This window comes from Lissotriton vulgaris, chromosome 6, assembly GCF_964263255.1.
Source record: "Lissotriton vulgaris chromosome 6, aLisVul1.2, whole genome shotgun sequence".
NCBI classification, from domain to species: domain Eukaryota; kingdom Metazoa; phylum Chordata; class Amphibia; order Caudata; family Salamandridae; genus Lissotriton; species Lissotriton vulgaris.
Window position 1 is genome coordinate 792,148,766 of NC_141694.1, and position 18,299 is coordinate 792,167,064.

Sequence of the window (18,299 nt, forward strand, 5' to 3'; positions counted from 1 at the left end):
GGTACCTCCCATGACAGCCCAGAGAGACGCCCGGGGTACCGACGGAGAGGTAGGCGTAACCGATCCTTCCTATGGGCCGCTTTGACTTGCCGCTTGCTACCGCCACGAACAGGGTAGGCGTCCTGATACTTAACTGATCCTTTCTATGGGCCGCTTTCACTTGCCGCTTGCGACCGCCACGAACAGGGTAAGCGTCCCGATACTTAATCGATCTTTCCTATGGGCCACTTTCACTTGCCGCTTGCCACCGCCACAAACAGGGTAGGCGTCCCGATACTAATTGCCATATTTGCCTTCTTACTTGCTGCCTGTTGCTCACTGTTACTTCCTTGCATGGCAGACAAGGAAGATTAGGTCAGCGCTCTATTTGCAGCACGATGATACTAATCAAGGCCTGTTAAGCTGCCCTTTATACTTCGCAGTATGTGGTGTGATCTTGAGTTGGTGTTGAACATCGAGACACTTCGTTTTTACTGAGCTCCCTTTCTCATATATGTTTTCTCGCTACTTTTCAGAGCGGTGCCCCGTTTTACCTGCGCTGCATGCCAGGTGAGGTGGGATTTTCTCTCCTGCCTAATTGGTGAGTGAGCAATCATGAGTATATAACCATGTGTTGTCAGGTCGTGTTGGTACACTTTGGGTCCTTTCCTGACATATGACAGTGAATGGTGTTAGTTATATACGTTTTTCAACACAGCACTCTGTCCATAATAATTTGTTTTCTGCACTTTGTTTTTCCCTTGTTGTGTGCCTCTTGGTCAACCTGTCATGGCAATTAACATCCAAGCCAGGAGAAGGATAGAATCACTGGATCACAGGTGATATCTGTTGTCTTCCTATGATATATGTTTTTTTGTATGTCTTTTAAGCAGTAGCGTTCTTGGTCCTGAAGAAGCAGCTGGATACTACATTGAACTTGTTAGTCTGCAGAAACATGTCGACCTCTTTTTTCCATCAGTGGTTATTTGTTTAGACCACCCACGCACTCGTGTTTTTATTTTTAGGAGCGAAGTGATTCTCTAATAAACAATCCTTTTTCACTTCCCTACCTAATTTTACATTTCACATTTTCACCTCTGCACACTGCACTTCACTAGTTTCAGCACTGCTTTCAGTCACCACTCTACTTTTCTTTGAGTTTTTCCCCCCTCATCATAGTTTTACACAGGTGAGATTAGGTCTTAACATCTGACCAGTCCACTGAGAGCACCTTTGGTCTCTGATGGTGATAACTCCCAGATGATGAAGGGCGGTATCGAATGGTGACTGATGGGAATTTTCTCCTTAAGAGCTGAGTGGTCCCATCGTTGTTTTCTTTCCATACATTAGCAGTTCATGTTTGTTGTTTCTTTGAGGCACCATTAGGGTTTTACTTAGTTTCTTTTTGACTCCGTGCTACCCTTTTGTTGTAACTGTTCTAAGGGACAGTAGCATCTTGGGGTCATTAAACTGTCCCTGAAGACCCTCCCCCCGTGTTTCACTTTGTTTCTGTACCCAAAATGGCCTCCAGAGAGTTCTGGATAGTTTTAGCATATTTATGAAGGACCTAGGTCTTAAAACTAATATTGCTAAAACATATACCATGAGATTTAGGCAAGGGACCCAAAAGACCCAGGAAATGTACATAGATGGGAAGAAACTATTACCAGTAAAACAAAAATCCTACGTAGGCATACTTTTTAATCAGCACGATTCTTGGGCTGCCACCCTATCTGCTAAAAAACTGGCATTTTCCAGATCTACCTCAGCTCTCGCGACTTTTGCGAAAAAATTGGGAAGGAAACCACCTTCAGAATTAATAAAAATATATAAAGCAAAATGCATAACAATGGCAACTTATGGGGCAGGGGTGTGGGGTTTTGCAGATGCCACTCCCTTACAATTAGTTGAAAATACTTTTTTTAAGATATATCCTTTCTGCACCCCCTAGCACTTCCTCATTTATCTGCCACAAAGAGCTGGGTCTTCATCATATAGCAGATCTTGTAAAATTAGAACCAATACTCTTGTGGCATAGAGTCTGGAGTAAAGATCAGACAAAGCTAAATAGGGAGATCCTAAATGATGCCTTGAGGTTAGAGGGGACTCTGTCAATTCCCTGGATTACATTTGTCCAAGACTTTATGAATAACCTAGGCCACACCGAATATTTTTCAAATCCGTCATCTATGATGGCGTTACCCCGAAAGATTTTTAAAAAAGAGAGTCTCCAGCTACTGGAAACAACTAGAATGACAGGGAAAATCTCAAATAAAATTACTGTGAGGCGGCAGCAGTTAATACGCACGAATTTGGGGATGGAGCCTTATCTATTATTCGTACCTGGAACCTATGATAGATTTCTTTTAACAAGGTTCAGACTGGGAAACATACATCTACTTATGTCTTTGCCGAAAATGAATGACTGGTCGCGAAACTTGATATTGTGCTCTTGTGACAAGATTTCCGACCAGCCGACTATGCACCTAGTTTTTGTTTTGTACATTTTATTCAGAGCCAAGGAAACTCTGGATTATTCAATTTTTAAAATCTCTAGGGCTTAGACAGTGTCGTCAGGCCATGTTTTTACTCCAGCTATTGGAAAATGACCATAAAGCTTGGAGATTAGCAAAGTTTTTAAAAAAGGTGCTCCTAATCAGGAAGAGTATAAAAATGGAATTGTAATTGATGCACCGTGTTTTAGCTGAAAATGAACAGTGTCTTTTATTAATATATTGCTGTAAATACTATGTAATGAAATCTGTTTATAATGTTTTGTGTACTTTTGTCTGTTTAAAAAAGCAGTCGAATAAAGTTTGCTTGACTGACTGACATGCGTACATTCTTTATGTTACAACTGTCCTAATCCAAGAGGAGCCGTGGAATGGAGGAAAGATAACATATTCATGAAAGAAATGCAGAATGTTCACACTTGTTGGTGCTATGGTTACTTTTCCATATTGATGTAAAGAGTCAGGCGCAAAAACCTTCTTTTTAAGAAAAAGTCATTTATGTTTTGTTTTTTTTGTTTTTTTTTATCTGGAAGTCATATATTTTTACTGGAGTCCGAAAATAGCAGCGAGTTTCCAGAATTTTCCAAAGCTCAAATACACATACGGTTTTGTCCAGTTCAGTTCAATGCTCTTTGGTACAGGCTAGTTCCCAAAAAACGGAAATACGCGGGGTTTCTCTTTACAAGTTTTACAACATTTTAGCCAAGTGAATCACCCACCACTCTGCATTTAGCGCTATAAAGAGTCTGTCTGAGCATTAGCCGAAATGTACCGTAAGTAAGTACAAAAAATGCAACGTGAGATCTGGGTTGAAAGCCTCAGCGTGAAGCTGGCTACAAAAAGCAAAACAGAGAAGGATGTGGGATTTGAATGTATGTGCGTGTGTGAGCGCGCGCTTGTGCCGCACGCTAAGGAGGAAAGGTAGGTGCAGTGCAGACAGAGGAGAGCTTTGTGTCTCTCCCTTCCGCTGCCTCCGAGAGCTCCCTATCTCCCAGTGACACGTTGGGCTCCACAGGAACATGCAGTGTCTCTTCGCCTCTGCTCTCCTCATCACATTCATGCAACAGGTAAGGTCTGCTGGGCCAGCCAGCGTCCATTTTATTCTTTAATTCACTGCCGCCTTGAGGTGCTGAGGCATGAACCATAGCGTGCATGTTGCAGTGTCTTCTTAACGGTGAAAAAAACGCCTTTTTTGTAAGTCTAAAGCTCTTTTCATTTAACTGAAACAGCAGGCAAGAAAGTTTTTTTTTTACCTTTAAGTTCTCGCGGTTTTCTTGAATTTTTAAGACCCTGTTTTAAATTAATTTCGAATGTTTGGTTTCTTGTGAAGAAGGGAGCTGAGAGAGATAATGTTCGCATTCCTGAGGACAGTATTTCACAAACATCTCCTGTCTCCTTCCCAGATTCCACACTTAACTGGTCTAGACCTCGAAAGGCCAGACTTTCAAAAGCGCTTACAGTGCCTGGTATGTTAACCCTGCTAAGTCGGTAAAAGGAACGGCACGCCCGGCATGTCAACTCATACTTTCCTTCATAAACATGTTTACTATAGGACGGTTTATATAGAAACATCAATGTTCACAGTATATAACCTGCTGTATGATGAATCTGTATGTCTTCCAATGAACCGAGTGGAAACTTAAAGTGGCATTGACAGCAACGCGATTTATGGGCTCTTTGTATTTATAGTAGAATATGTTTATGTTGTCCTTCACATCTCAAGGCCAAGGCCATATTTAAGCAAGTGTATGTAAATGTTGATTTCAGACGTAGTGAATTAATTCGAAGGGTTCATGTGCATTTTTAATGATTTCTGTTTCCTAAAAAAAAACACGTTGTTACGAAATCATACGCTGTCATGTCCAGAGATGAAAATCACACATTTATCTACTATCTGCACATTAACGCAGCTGACTCATACCTGGGTAAACACAGTAGAACTGAGGGGCCTTTGCATAGACCTTGTGGCTACAGTGATTAAACAGCCTTAAGAGGAAGGGCCGTTAAAAAATATACAAGACCTGTAGGCAGACAAGCCCAAGATTTGTTTCCTCGGTTTGAAGGGCGCTGGATGCACACATACTGCATACAGTGACTGCATCAGTTAACCGTGGCGCACGCTGTGGCGGTTGGTAAACACTTTCAAACTGGTGGGTGTAAACACTCGGCCTGAACTCGACAGAACAAACGAGAATGGCACAATATTCTCACCTCCTTAAGGGAGGCGTCAGGGGAGATTATTTGCCTGATAATTTTTTGAAAATGGTTCCAAATGGGGCATTTTGTAGCTCATTTCCCCCCAGGAAATGGTATAAAAATACATGGGTTTTACATGAAATACAACTAATTTGGGTACACAGTTTCATATGGCCTCAAATAATTTTTGGGTCTTACCTGAGTCAATACATACCCTGTCGCTTGCAAGACATTTTGTTAGCTTACAGTGGGCTTAGACCCACCCTTTGTCTATCATTGGTTGGCTGCACTGTCACTCTCATATCCTTGCTTTTCTTTGATCAGTGTGTGTTGGCTTTACTTCCTATTCGTGTATTTGTCCCTCCCGTGAAGCATGGCCCAAGTACTTGTGACCTTTCACTGCTCGCGCTTTCGGAGCTACTTTATTCTTTTAGTGCTTTTCAGTTGTTATCAGTTTGCTCCCAGCCCCTCCCTCTCATACTCTGTATTCAGTGTTGCATAATGCCACCCCTCCCTACCTCCCGCAATGGCTACTTCGTAGCATGTTTTTCCCCCACCCTCCAATGCCCATATTCCCCACCACCACACACCCTCCTTTCACGTTGCATCCCAGCCACTCACTCCTCCTGTTCTGCCAGCAATAAAAAAAAGTGCTAAGATGCGGCAAGCTCTGGCGGAGTAATAGGGCTTTCTTTTAGTTACACTTCCAACCATTCTTTCCCCAGTGACTAGGCTCCTGGAAAGAGGATGTCATTGATTTGCACTGGTGGCAAAAAGACCATAGGATGGATTACCCAATTGGATTAGATCTCCCTCGACAAATGGTAAACCACACCTGGCAGATGTTAACAGGTAGAGCATGTCGGTCCTCGTAATGCCCGTCCCAGCCATATAGGTCGCTGCCTCAGTATTACCACTGTCAAGGTCCCGCAAACATTGCTTAATGGCTTTGTACGAAAGTCTCCTGGAGCCTATGCCATACCTTATTACTAGTGCCTTATGTGGAAATACAGTTACCTATGAATCCATTATAGTTGTAAAGCCATCAGTGTCATAAAGCAGGGAGTTTTAACTTGTGGTCTGCAGATTCCTAGGGGGTCTGCAATGCCCACTTAGGGAGTCCGAGACTCTTTAGAGAATTAAATAATATTAGGAGATTATAAAGTATTTATACTTAAAAAGGCACAACTGAAAAATGAAAGTTTTAAAATGCTCTATAACTGTGAAGGAATAAAAAATTGAAGCTAAAAATTAAGTTGGTATTATTATCATAATTTGTGGGGGCAGTGCAAGTACAGCAAAGGCAATCTAGTATGGCCGATTAGTGGTTCAATTGAACCAGCACTGGTATGCAGTGACAAAAAAGAGAGCATTTACAAGGAGGGAAGAAGACAAAATTAAATGCTAACATCTTGCAAGTTGCTTCATCTCTGAGAAAAAAAACCTACATTTTGAAAGCTCTAAACTTTCCATTAAATTAAAAAATGTATATATTTTCGCATATATTTTATTTGTGAATTAAATAAAATATTTCATACTTTTTATATGTGTTGATGTATACTTGTTTGTGAATATGTGTATATTATTTTGAGGATCATGTCAATAGACACTGCTTAGAAGGGGGTCCCCGGCTTCCGGAAGTTATTCAGTGGGTGTTCATATAAATCAAAAGGGTTAGAACTATTGCCATAAAGAATTATCAGTGTTGCGTTGCTTCTGTCAGTAGCTGTATCTTGAAGCCAGGTTGGGCACTCTATAAACCATTCAATAAAACACAGAGACGATTCTCAAAGTGAGGAAAATTTGTCTGTGATTCTTAAATGTCTTTGAGAAACATTCAAAATGTCTGGTTGGCACTCAAACCCAAAGTTAGGTCATGCTCTTGTGACAATATTCTGAGCTTATTATTTGCATAATTGGGGTTAAAAATATGTGTTCCTCCCTGAAAATTGTATAAAGACAGCTTTGATTATTGAGCAAAATGCCTTAGTAAATAGTGTGCTTTGACTATCACAAGAAACGCATATTGGGGCCTATGTACGAGATGGTTTGCCTCACATTTGCATCATGCAGCATGGTACATGCATGACACAAACCTTAAGTGAGATTTATGAAGCCATGCAAGTCCACTTTGTGTGGCCCTGAGTGGTTCAATAATTCTGGAGAAGGCAACGCAGCACAAATAGCTATGTTGCCTACTTTGCAATTCCATGGGCATTGCATGGGTGTTCCTATGCAACTCCCATGGTTTTTGATGCTTTCCCCAGATGTACCAGAACTGGTAGACTTGGTAAGGCACCACAAAAGTACTACTTCCGAGAAGAAGTGTAATGAGGAACAATATTTTATTTCTCCACGTTACTTTCTCTTTTCATGTGTGCTGCATTATGCAGCACACATACAAAGAGGAATATGACTCTCAGGATTGTTTTTGTGCAGGAAGGTGCCCTTTCTTGCACAAAAACAATCTTGCATTCAACCCAGGCACCCTTGTCCCATGGTGCAAGAGTGCCCCCATTAGTGCTAGGCTGCCAAAGGTGCAGAGCAGGCGAAACTGCAGGAATGTGAATTGCTGTGCTGCACTGCGTGACCTTTTCGTTAATAAGGCCCTAATGTCTAATGGGTGAAAAATTAGGAGGGAGTATCCAAACATTTTGGGAGGGCCTTTGGGGGAAATTACCTGCAATACTAGGATCAGAAAGGTTTTCAACCTATCATTGAGACCACACTATGTTAATAGAGACTTTGATTTTCTAAAACGTTAAGAGGTGGAGCTGTTCTCAGTTGTAGAGAAATTGGATGGGAGCTCCGCAGTGTCTACACATCTTGTTTTATGCACCCCCCGTTTGTTTACACTAAGCCATTCACAAAAATGGTTATTGGCGTCCTTCCAGCCTCTCGATATCATTGACGCCCTAGGGCTCTCTGCTCTGCATTAGGACTTAGAAGAGTTCCCGCATCCACTTAGGAACATTGAAGGTGCGAATGGCCAGTGCCTTCTCTTAGTAGGATGAAGCGTTTGTAATTCGAAAATACTTCAGGGTAGAGATAGCCAGTTAAAAAAAGAGATGTTACTAGCAGGGGAGTGTGGTGGGTGGATCTGGATGGTAGAGTGTTTTGGGGTACCAAATGAAGGGAAAGCGTGGAAAATTAACATTATTGGTATTAATGTATCAATCCGTGCACTACATTGTAAGTTATTACAGGAGAGTCAGACAGTGACATTAAGGCAGCAGAACCGGTTGGTACCCCTGGTTGATAATGTTCACCAAGCACATGGGCCCAAGTCCCACCAAGTTCTCGTAAGAAGAGTGTTAGACCTGGCACCTTGGCATGGGTCTCCGCTCCATTTTTGCTGTTGCCTCATGTGTTTTTGCTAGTGTTAGTTGCTTTGGGCACTGTGCCACTGCTGTCCAGTGCCACAGTGCAAGTGCTCCCTATTGTAAATTGATGTATGGATTTGTGATTCCATGATTGGCTGATTTGGTTGACTTGTCAGACCCTAGTAAGTGAACTGGGTGTGCCCAGGGCTTGTAAACCAAATGCTGCTAGTGGGCTTGCAGCACTGGTTGTGACACCCACAGAAGCAGCCTGTAAAAGTGTGTCTCAGCTCATTGCAGAGCCTGTGTGCAGTCTGGTACTGCCATGTTGACTGGGCAAGGGCACCCACTTGCCAGTCCCTAAACCTTCCCTTTTCTTCATATCAGAAACCCCTATGCTAGGCCCAAGAGCAGGGTGCATTGTAAGTATAAGATAGGACAAGCCCTGATGTGTGTGGCATGTCCTAATAGTGAATTACAGCCATTTTCGGTTTTCACTATTGCAAGGCTACCTATTCCTCATAGGCCAGAATGGGCAGTTAGGTTATTACATCTTATAATCCTAACTGACTCAGGGAACTAGGTGGAAATTTGAGTTTAGTATGCCTGAAGTCAGAATGATCAGAAATTATGTATAGGGAGCTACCCTTTCTAGCAGGAAAAGGATTGGTTCAACAGTCTTATAAAAAACAGAGTTCCTTCTCCTGAGTTCAATAAGTCATAGGTGGTGTTAGAATCCCACAAGGGGGACGTTTACATCACTGGAAGGGATTAAGATGTTACACCGGTTACCAAATTTACAACTTAGTGCTAGTAGGGCCCACAGGTACCATGAAAAACAAGAAAGATTTTTTATAAAAACATTTTTCATTCATTTATTTGAAAACAATTTTTAGAAATTTGATCATAACATATTAATGCAATTAAAATCATATACACAAACGTTTTTCGTGAGGTTCAGACATTTAAAAAAACATACAATATTCTTTAAAAATTGCTATTCTAGCAATATTTCATATAGACATTACAACATCAAGTTTACTAGTCACAGGATTTCTATAGGAACGAAATTGTGGGATTCTAACACCACCTATGACTTATTGAACTCAGGAGAAGGAACTCTGTTTTTTATAAGATTAAAGTCAGAATGATAAAATACATCTTTTAGTGAGGTTGGTTTTAACATTCTGTGTTTGAAAATACCACTTTTAGAAAGTAGGTATTTTCTTGTCTAACTATCCAAGCCTGCCTCTGCTAAGCTGTGTATTCCTTGTCTGGAGTTTGAGTGACAGGGGCTGGGGGTTTCCAGAAGACAGGGTGAGTCAGGCCAATGGTGAATAGAGAGATCTGCATCTAGATGGGAGGGAGAAGTTGCACCTGGGACCTGAATAGGACTGTGCCTTCCCTCCACAATGCTGGCTCCACCTCCTGTGGTGCGTCTGATGTCTCTGCCCAGCACTGTGAAAGGAAAGAATGAGTCATGTCAACAGAGTGCTCCAGGACTGACCAGAACTGGTTTGGACTAGGCAAAGGCCTCTCTGCCTTCAGAGAACAAAGAGAAACTGTGTATAAAAGAGGGGACCTCAGAACTTTAGATCACTTAGAACAACAAGAAGAAACTTTTGCTGAGGAATGGAACCAGAGAGACTGAGGAGAGACTATCCCTAAGCTGAAGTGCTGCTTGGGGGATTGGCCTGCAGTGGTTGCCTGACTGCCAAAGAAAGGAGAGAGGAACTTTGTGTACTTTATTTCAACTTGTAAGGATCTCCTAAGGTTTGAGAAAAGAGCTTGCCTCCTGATGAAGTCTCAGGGACAACAGACTTCACCCACCAGCTCCCCAAGAGTTCTTTGGAAGTGCCTGCAGTTGTGCTGGACTTTCTGAGGAACTGCATGTCGCAAGGGGCTGGAAGCGCGGCTCAAGAACAGGAAGCGTGTCGCAGAACTTGCGCTGCCGCTTCACACCACGAAGCACCTCGCATCACCAAAAAAAAGGATCAACGTTGCAGCAGACGCCCCCACATCACTAGGAAGCGTGTCGCAGGGCCTGTCGCGGCTCACATTGTGTGAAGCATCTCGCATCACCAGAGAAGAGGATAGATGTCGCAGCAGACACCGCTGCATCACCAGGAAGCGTGTCGCGTCAAGAAGAAAGCTCCATCTTTGTTTCTTTGCACCAGATTTTCAACGCATCACCGTCCTTGCCATACTTTTGTTGTATTGCGCTACGCATCTTAAGGTACATTGACTCAAAGTGTCGCATTTTAGGATCTAAAGAGAACTAAGCTAATTCTACCATTTTAAGTACAGTATTGTGGATTTTTGCTGTTTATGGTCTTGTGTTAAAACTATATAAAATATACTTATTTTTAATATACACTTTGTGTGGTGTCCATCTGTAGTGTTGTCACTTGATTACTGTATGTGTTCACAGATGCTTTACACACTGCCTCTATGATAAGCCTGTCTGCTCGTGCCAAGCTACCAAGGGGGTGAGCAGGGGTTATTTTAGGAGTGTATCCCTTACCCTGACCAGAGGCAAGGGTCCCTATTTGTCACAAGTACCTACCTGTGCCAACTAGAGACCCCTAAATCTAACATTGGTGGTCAGTGGTGAGGATTCTGGACTTGCATTTGTGACTCATATACAGTGATTGGTGAACACTACTAGTGAGTGCAGACCAAAACGCAACCACATACTGTTTGGTAGATTGTTTTCCTGCAATTTTCTATTTATGCCAAGAACTGCCAAGTTTAACCACCATGAGTAAAGCAGGATCCATAGCATCTGTTGATTGTGATTGGGAAGAGGAGAGACTGGAATGCTACAACGTAAACAAGCTTAAGCAGTTCTGCAGAAGATTTAAAGTTTCAATGACCGGTCTCACCAAGAAGGATGAGTTCCGAAAGGTACTGAGGGATTGGGTCAAAGCAAGGAATTCCCCTGAGGAAGGGGCTGAGAAAGCAGATGGGCAGCTGGAGGGGCCATTGGGTCCAGAGGAGAGGGGAGCACCCTCCCTAGCAGGTAGCAGTGTCTCTGCCAAAGGTCTGTCCCCAGAAGAGCTGGAGGACAGGGAAAAGTGCAGGATGCATGAAATGGAACTTGCCAAGCTCAAGTTGGGTGGGCAACTGGAGTTAGAAAATAAGAGATTGGCCCTAGAGAAAAAGAAAATACAGTTGGAGCATGAGAAAAGTTTGAGAGAGTTGGAATTGAAAGCAAGGAGCTTAGAAATTACTTCCTCTGGTGGCAGCACACCGTCAGTGCCTGTAGAAGCTAGGGTGTATATTCCTAAAGATGTGGTGAAAGAATTTTATAAGAATGATAATATTGGGCAGTGGTTCAGAGCCTATGAGGTAGCCATGTCTTCCCACCAGGTCCCTGAGAGAGATTGGGGAGCGGGGTTGTGGGGGCGGTTCCTTAGTGACGGGCGGGACACACTGTTAGACTTGCCTTCTGAAGTCCATAATTCTTATAGCCACATGAAAGATGCATTAATGCCCAGGTATGGTTTGACCCCTGAACTGTATAGACAGAGGTTCAGGAGTTGCAAGATGATAGAGAGCAGTACCTGGGTGGAATATGTCACTTTCTTTTGCGGAGCATTGGATGGTTGGGTAAAGGGCAGCAAAGGTAATGACTTTCCGGAACTCTCTGATTTGATTGCATGGGAGCACTGCCCAGTAATTGTTTTCCAGAGCTGCTCCAGCACCTGATTGATACTAGGCTGACTAACCCTAGGAAGCTTGCTGAAAAGGCAGACCGCTGAGTGAGCAGCCGGGTCCACAAGGGTCATGCGGGAGAGTCAGCCAAAGGTGGGCAGGGTCCCCAGCAGAAGAGTGGGGGGACAAGGGTAAACAGAAAGAGTTCCATAAAGTGCCCCAAAGTAATTCCCAAGGGAACCAAGGAAAAGGTTCCCAGCCTACCCCTGAGAGAAAGTAAGGGGCCCGACAGGTAACCCAGTTCACAAGGGACCCCTGAAGTGTTACAAGTGTGGGGACCTGGGTCATAAGGCAAATGATCTACGGTGCCCCCAGTTTGGAAAAACAGCACCCCCTGGTGCTCCACCCCGGCAGATGGCGAGTGTAGCCTTGGGGGAGGAGATTGGTGTCCAAGGTGGGTGGGGTCACGCAGAGATGTCCCTTGTCTCTTAGGAGACTGTGAGGTGGTCCCTGGGACCCAACTGCCCAACAACACTAAGAAATATGTGCAGTGGGTGACCATCAATGGCCATAAGGTGAGGCTCTTAAAGATACAGGAGCCAGTGTGACAGCTGTCACGTGTCACCTGGTGTCTCAAGAGCAGATTGTCCCTCATGCATTTTGCTGAGTTGTTGCTGTTGCCAACACAGAGAGCCATTGTCCAATGGCTCTGGTTCCCTTTGAGTAGGGGGGTCTCTGGTACACTTCAGGTAGCTGTGAGGCCCACTATGCCTGTTGACTGTTTTTTGTGGAACGATTTGGAGAGCTCACCTTGGGGAAAGGTGGAGTGGAGTACTCACTTGGAGATGTTGGGTCTGCCTGTCTGAGCGTGTGTGACCACGCGGTCAATGGCAGCCCGTAGAGGTGCTCAAGAGGACCTGGAGCCTGAGAGGGAGGCCCAGGGACCTGCCTTAGAGGGAAGAGGCAGGGGGTGTGGGAAACTGGCCCCCGAAGTTCCCACGGTCCAGGAGGAGGTAGACCCAGAGGGGGATGCCCTGGAGCCTACAGAGGAACAGGTAGCTAAACTGGGGGACCTGCCTGACCTGACCCATTGGCAGCAGGAAGGAGGACCCTCCAGGGAAGAATTCTGCAAGGAGCATAAAGAAAGCCTTTCTCTTGTGGGTTTGCGGCAACAGGCTGTAAGCCAGGCAGCAGGTGATCAGTCTGGATCACATTGAATATACTGGGAGAATGGTCTCCTGTATAGTGAGCCTAAAGTTGCTGAGTCTGAGTCAACCTGTGTGCTGGTGGTACTCCAGTACTTCAGAGCCTTCCTACTGGGGCTGGCTAATGATGTGCCATTGGCAGGACATTTGGGGAAGGACAAGAACTTTAAGAGGCTTGTCACCCACTTTCTTTGGCCCCAAATGCGCAAGAGTTCAGACACTCATTGCAAGACATGTCAGACTTGCCAGGCAAGTGGAAGAGTAGGAGGAAGCAGAAGGCTCCTCTCCAGCCGTTCCCTGTGGCCCGCACCCCATTTGAGTGGCTCGGTATTGACATTGTGGGGCCACTGGACCCCAAGACAGCCATGGGCAACAGGTTCATCCTGGTCTTCGTGGACCATGCCACCCTGTACCCGGAAGCCATACCTCTAAGGACAGTGACTACCCCCTGGTGGGACTTGCACTGATGGGAATTTTCTCACGAGTGGAATTCCCTCAAGAGGTAATGTCTGACCGAGATACAAACTTCATTTCCAAGTATATGAAGTCCCTGTGGCAGGAGTGTGGGGTAACTTACAAGTTTACCACTCCTTACCACCCCCAAGGAAATGGATTGATTGAGAGATTCAACTGAACCCTGAAAGGCATGATTATGGGTCTTGAGGAACCTATGAGGCGTAAGTGGGACGTCCTCTTACCATGCCTGTTGTTTGTATACCGTGAGGTGCCACAGAAATCTCTACGGTTCAGGCCCTTTGAGCTTCTCTATGGTCACCCAGTGAGAGGACCTCTGAGTCTGGTCAAGGAAGGCTGGGAGCAGTCTCACAGGAAACCTCCCCAGGATGTATATAGCTACATGCTGGCCTTCAGGAACCAGACTAGGCATTTCAGACAGCTCGCTGAGGCGAATATGGAAGCCAGCCAGGAAGAGATGAAGCTGTGGTACGACCAGAATGCCACTCTGGTTGAGATTCAGCCTGGTCAGAAAGATTGTGTCATGCCCCAGTGGAGCCCTGCGCGCTCCAGAATAAGTGGACCGGACCATTTGAGGTTGTGGAGCACAAAAGTCCTGTTACCTACTTGGTGGACTTGCGGTTTCCCAAGAACCCCTTGAGGGTCCTGCATGTCAACCGCCTGAAGCCCCTCTTGGAGAGGTCTGAAGTGGGCATGCTCCTAGCGATAGAAGGTGGAATGGAGGAGGAGACCGAGCCTCTTCATGACCTCCTGTCTGCAACAGCGTGAGATGGGTCAGTGGATGGTGTGAACCTCTCTTCCACCCTGACCCCTGAGCACCAGAATGACTGCCGCTGTTGCTGGGACAGTTTTCTGATCTGTTCTCCCTGGTTCACGGAGTCACTGATTGGTGCATCCATGATGTAGACACTGGGGATAGTCTTCCTGTGAAGCACAAATCTTACAGGGTGACTGACAGGGTGAGAGCTTGCATCAAAGAGGAGGTCTCAAAGATGCTCGCGTCAGAGGTGATTGAGCCTCTAACAGTCCTTGGGCCAGCCCAGTGGTCTTGGTCCCAAAGGCTGCCTCACCGGATGCCACAACAGAACTCCGGTTCTGTGTGCACTACCGAGGGCTCAATTCAGTTACGAGGACTGACGCACACCCCATCCCCAGAGCTGATGAGCTCATTGATCGGTTAGGGGCTGCACAGTACCTCAGCACGTTTGACCTAACGTCTGGGTACTGACAGATCGCCTTGACTGATGGGGCAAAAGAGAGGTCAGCATTCTCTACGCCAGATGGGCACTTCCTGTTCCGGGTTATGTCCTTTAGGATGAAGAATGCCCCTGCCACCTTTCAGAGGTTAGTCAACCAGGTGTTGGCTGGACTGGAAGAGTTCAGGGCCGCCTACCTGGATGACATTGCAGTGTTCAGCACCAGTTGGGAAGAATATCTGTGCCACCTCTGGAAAGTGTTGTTGGTGCTGCGGAAGGCAGGCCTCACGACCAAGGTGAGTAAGTGCCAGATCGGGCAGGGTTCCGTGGTGTACTTGGGACACCAGGTTGGGAGCGGCCAGGTGGCGCCTCTACAGCCCAAGATTGACACCATCCTGGCTTGGGAGCCCCTAAAAACCCAGACAGAGGTGAGAGCCTTTTTAGGACTCACTGGGTATTACAGGAGGTTTGTCAAGGGGTATGGCAACATTGTTGCACCCTTGACAGAACTGACTTCCAGGAAGCAACCCAGGAAAGTGATTTGGACTGACACCTGTCAGAAAGCTCTTGAGGCCCTGAAAGCTGCCATGTGCACAGCGCCCGTGCTCCTGGCACCCAACTTCTCCAGAGAGTTTATCGTTCAGACAGATGCTTCAGAGCATGGTGTGGGGGGTGTTTGTCACAGATGAATGAGGAGGGACTAGAGCAACCTGTAGCCTTCATAAGTAGGAGGTTACTTCCACGGAAACAGGGGGAGTGCTATTGAACGTGAGGCATTTGCTGTGGTCTGGGCACTGAAGAAGCTAAGACTATACCTGTTTGGGACTCACTTCCTGGTTCAGACAGACCACAGGCCCCTCAGATGGCTGATGCAGATGAGGGGTGAGAATTCAAAGCTGTTGAGGTGGTCCATTTCCCTACAGGGGATGGATTTCACTGTGGAATACCGCCCTGGTACAGAACACGCCAATGCTGATGGTCTGTCCAGATTTTTCCGCCTTACTGATGAGAAGTCCTAGGAGGTAGGGTACTTCTCCCCACATTTCAGCTGGAGGGGACACATGTTAGACCTGGCACCTTGGCGTCGGTCTCCCTTCCATTTTTGCAGTAGTCTCAAGTGTTTTTGATGGAGTTAGATGCTTTGGACACTGTGTCACTGCTGTCTAGTGCCACAGTGCAAGTGCTCCCTATTCTAAATTGATGTATGGATTAGTGATTCCATGATTGGCTGATTTGGTTTACTTGTCAGACCCTAGTACAGTGCACTGAGTGTGCCCAGGGCTTGTAAACCAAATTCTGCTAGTGGCCTTGCAGCACTGGTTGTGCCACCCGCAGAAGCAGCCTGTAAAAGTGTGTCTCAGGTCTGCCATTGCAGAGCCTGTGTGCAGCCTGGTACTGCATGGTGACTGGCCAAGTGCACCCACTTGCCAGTCCCTAAACGTTCCCTTTTCATCATATCAGACACCCCTATGCTAGGCCTAAGGACAGGGCGCATTGTAAGCATAAGATAGGACAAGCCCTAATGTGTGTGGCATGTCCTAATAGTGAATTAAAGCCATTTTCGTTTTTCACTATTGCAAGGCTCCCTATTCCTCATAGGCCAGAATGGGCAGTTAGATTATTACATCTTATAATCCTAACTGACTCAGAGAACTAGGTAGAAATTCGAGTTTAGTATGCCTGAAGTCAGAATGATAAAATACATCTTTTAGTGAAGTTGGTTTTAACATTCTGTGTTTGAAAATACCACTTCTAGAAAGTAGGTATTTTCTTGTCTAACTATCCAAGCCTGCCTCTTCTAGGCTGTGTATTCCTTGTCTGGAGTTTGAGTGACAGGGGCTGGGGGATTCCAGAAGACAGGGTGAGTCAGGCCAATGGTGAATAGAGAGATCTATTCTAGATGGGAGGGAGGAGTTGCACCTGGGACCTGAATAGGACTGTGCCTTCCCTCCACAATGCTGGCTCCGCCTCCTGTGGTGCGTCTGATGTCTCTGCCCTGCACTGTGAAAGGAAAGAATGAGTCATGTCAACAGAGTGCTCCAGGACTGACCAGAACTGGTTTGGACTAGGCAAAGGCCTCTCTGCTTTCAGAGAACAAAGAGAAACTGTGTATAAAAGAGGGGACCCCAAACCCAGAACTTTAGATCACTTTGGACAACAAGAAGAAACTTTTGCTGAGGAATGGAACCAGAGAGACTGAGGAGAGACTATCCTTAAGCTGAAGTGCTGCTTGGGGGATTGGCCTGCAGTGGTTGCCTGACTGCCAAGGAAAGGAGAGAGGAACTTTGTGTATTTTATTTCAACTTTTAAGGATCTCCAAAGGCTTGAGAAAAGAGCTTGCCTCCTGCTGAAGTCTCAGGGACAACAGACTTCACCCACCAGCTCCCCAAGAGTTCTTTGAAAGTGCCTGTAGTTGTGCTGGACTTTCTGAGGAACTGCGTGTCGCAAGGGGATGGAACCGCGACTCAAGAACAGGAAGCGTGTCGCAGAACTGCCGCTTCACACCACGAAGCGCCGGAGAAGAGGAACGGCGTCGCAGAAGACGCTGCCACATCACCGGGAAGTGTGTCGCAGAAGAATCGTGAGTCATCGCAGGGTCACCGAAGCGCGTGACATTGCCAGAGGAGAGGACCGGCGTCGCAGCAGACACTGCTGCATCCCTGGGAAGCGTGTCGCTGCTGCATCGTTGTGGAAGCAACTCGCATTGTCAGGAGAGAGGATCGACTTTGCAGCAGATGCCACCACATCACTGGGAAGCGTGCCGCAGGACCTGTTGCGGCTTGCATGGTGTGAAGCATCGCCGGAGAAGAGGATCGACGTTGCAGCAGACACCGCCGCATCACCGGGAAGCATGTCGCATCAAGAAGAAAGCGCCATCTTTGTTTCTTTGCACCAGATTTTCAACGCATCACCGTCCTTGCAACACTTTTAGTGTATTGCGCTGCGCATCTTAAGGTACATTGACTCAAAGTGTCGCATTTTAAGATCTAAAGAGAGCTAAGCTAATTCTACCATTTTAAGGACAGTATTGTGGATTTTTGTCGTTTATGGTCTTGTGTTAAATCTATATAAAAGATACTTATTTTTAATATACAACTTGTGTGGTGTCCATCTGTAGTGTTGTCACTTGATTACTGTATGTGTTCACAAATGCTTTACACACTGCTTCTGAGATAAACCTGTCTGCTCGTGCCAAGCTACCAAGGGGATGAGCAGGGGTCTACCCCCTTACCCTGACTAGAGACAAGGGTTCCTATTTGTCACAAGTACCTACCTGTCCCAACTAGAGACCCTCAAATCTAACAAAGAGGAATGCACAATAACCAATTTTATAATTTGATTCTCCACATCAAACCTGGAGAAACGTGTCCCAAGAAAAAGCCTGGACATTGGCAGATTAATCCAGATATCCTGTGTGATTCCACATTGCACTGGAGAGCAATGTAGCATTTTTTGTAATAAAGCGGTAATTTTACATCCTAGAAATAGCAATCTGTATTGTCGGGTGCAAACCTACTGCCTCACAATTAATAATGCTGCTGTAATGTTAGGTTGAGTGTTTTAAAATTAAGTTATACCGGAATTTATCGGTTACAGTACATCTGTAGCTCTCACTAATCACCATCAAACCTCAATCCAGGAAGTAGAATAACAGTGCATCTCTGCACCGCACACAGACATACCTCTGTTGGCATTAGTAGAACTTTCTAAATGAGTAACTATGCTAACCTGCAAAATGCATAGGGATACCACCAATGA

The 18,299-nt window shown here is 45.6% G+C and overlaps 1 protein-coding gene across 1 annotated transcript in view; it reads left to right on the plus strand.

Moving 5' to 3' along the window:
- Nucleotides 1-3,508: 3,508 nt before the first annotated feature.
- Nucleotides 3,509-18,299, plus strand: part of CCN6 (cellular communication network factor 6) — a 237,860-nt gene continuing 223,069 nt past the window's right edge. Inside the window, exon 1 of the mRNA XM_086925282.1 lies at nucleotides 3,509-3,559. Coding sequence (XP_086781408.1) covers nucleotides 3,512-3,559 — 48 coding nt within the window. The 5' untranslated portion in view covers nucleotides 3,509-3,511. The remainder of the gene's footprint in view (nucleotides 3,560-18,299) is intronic.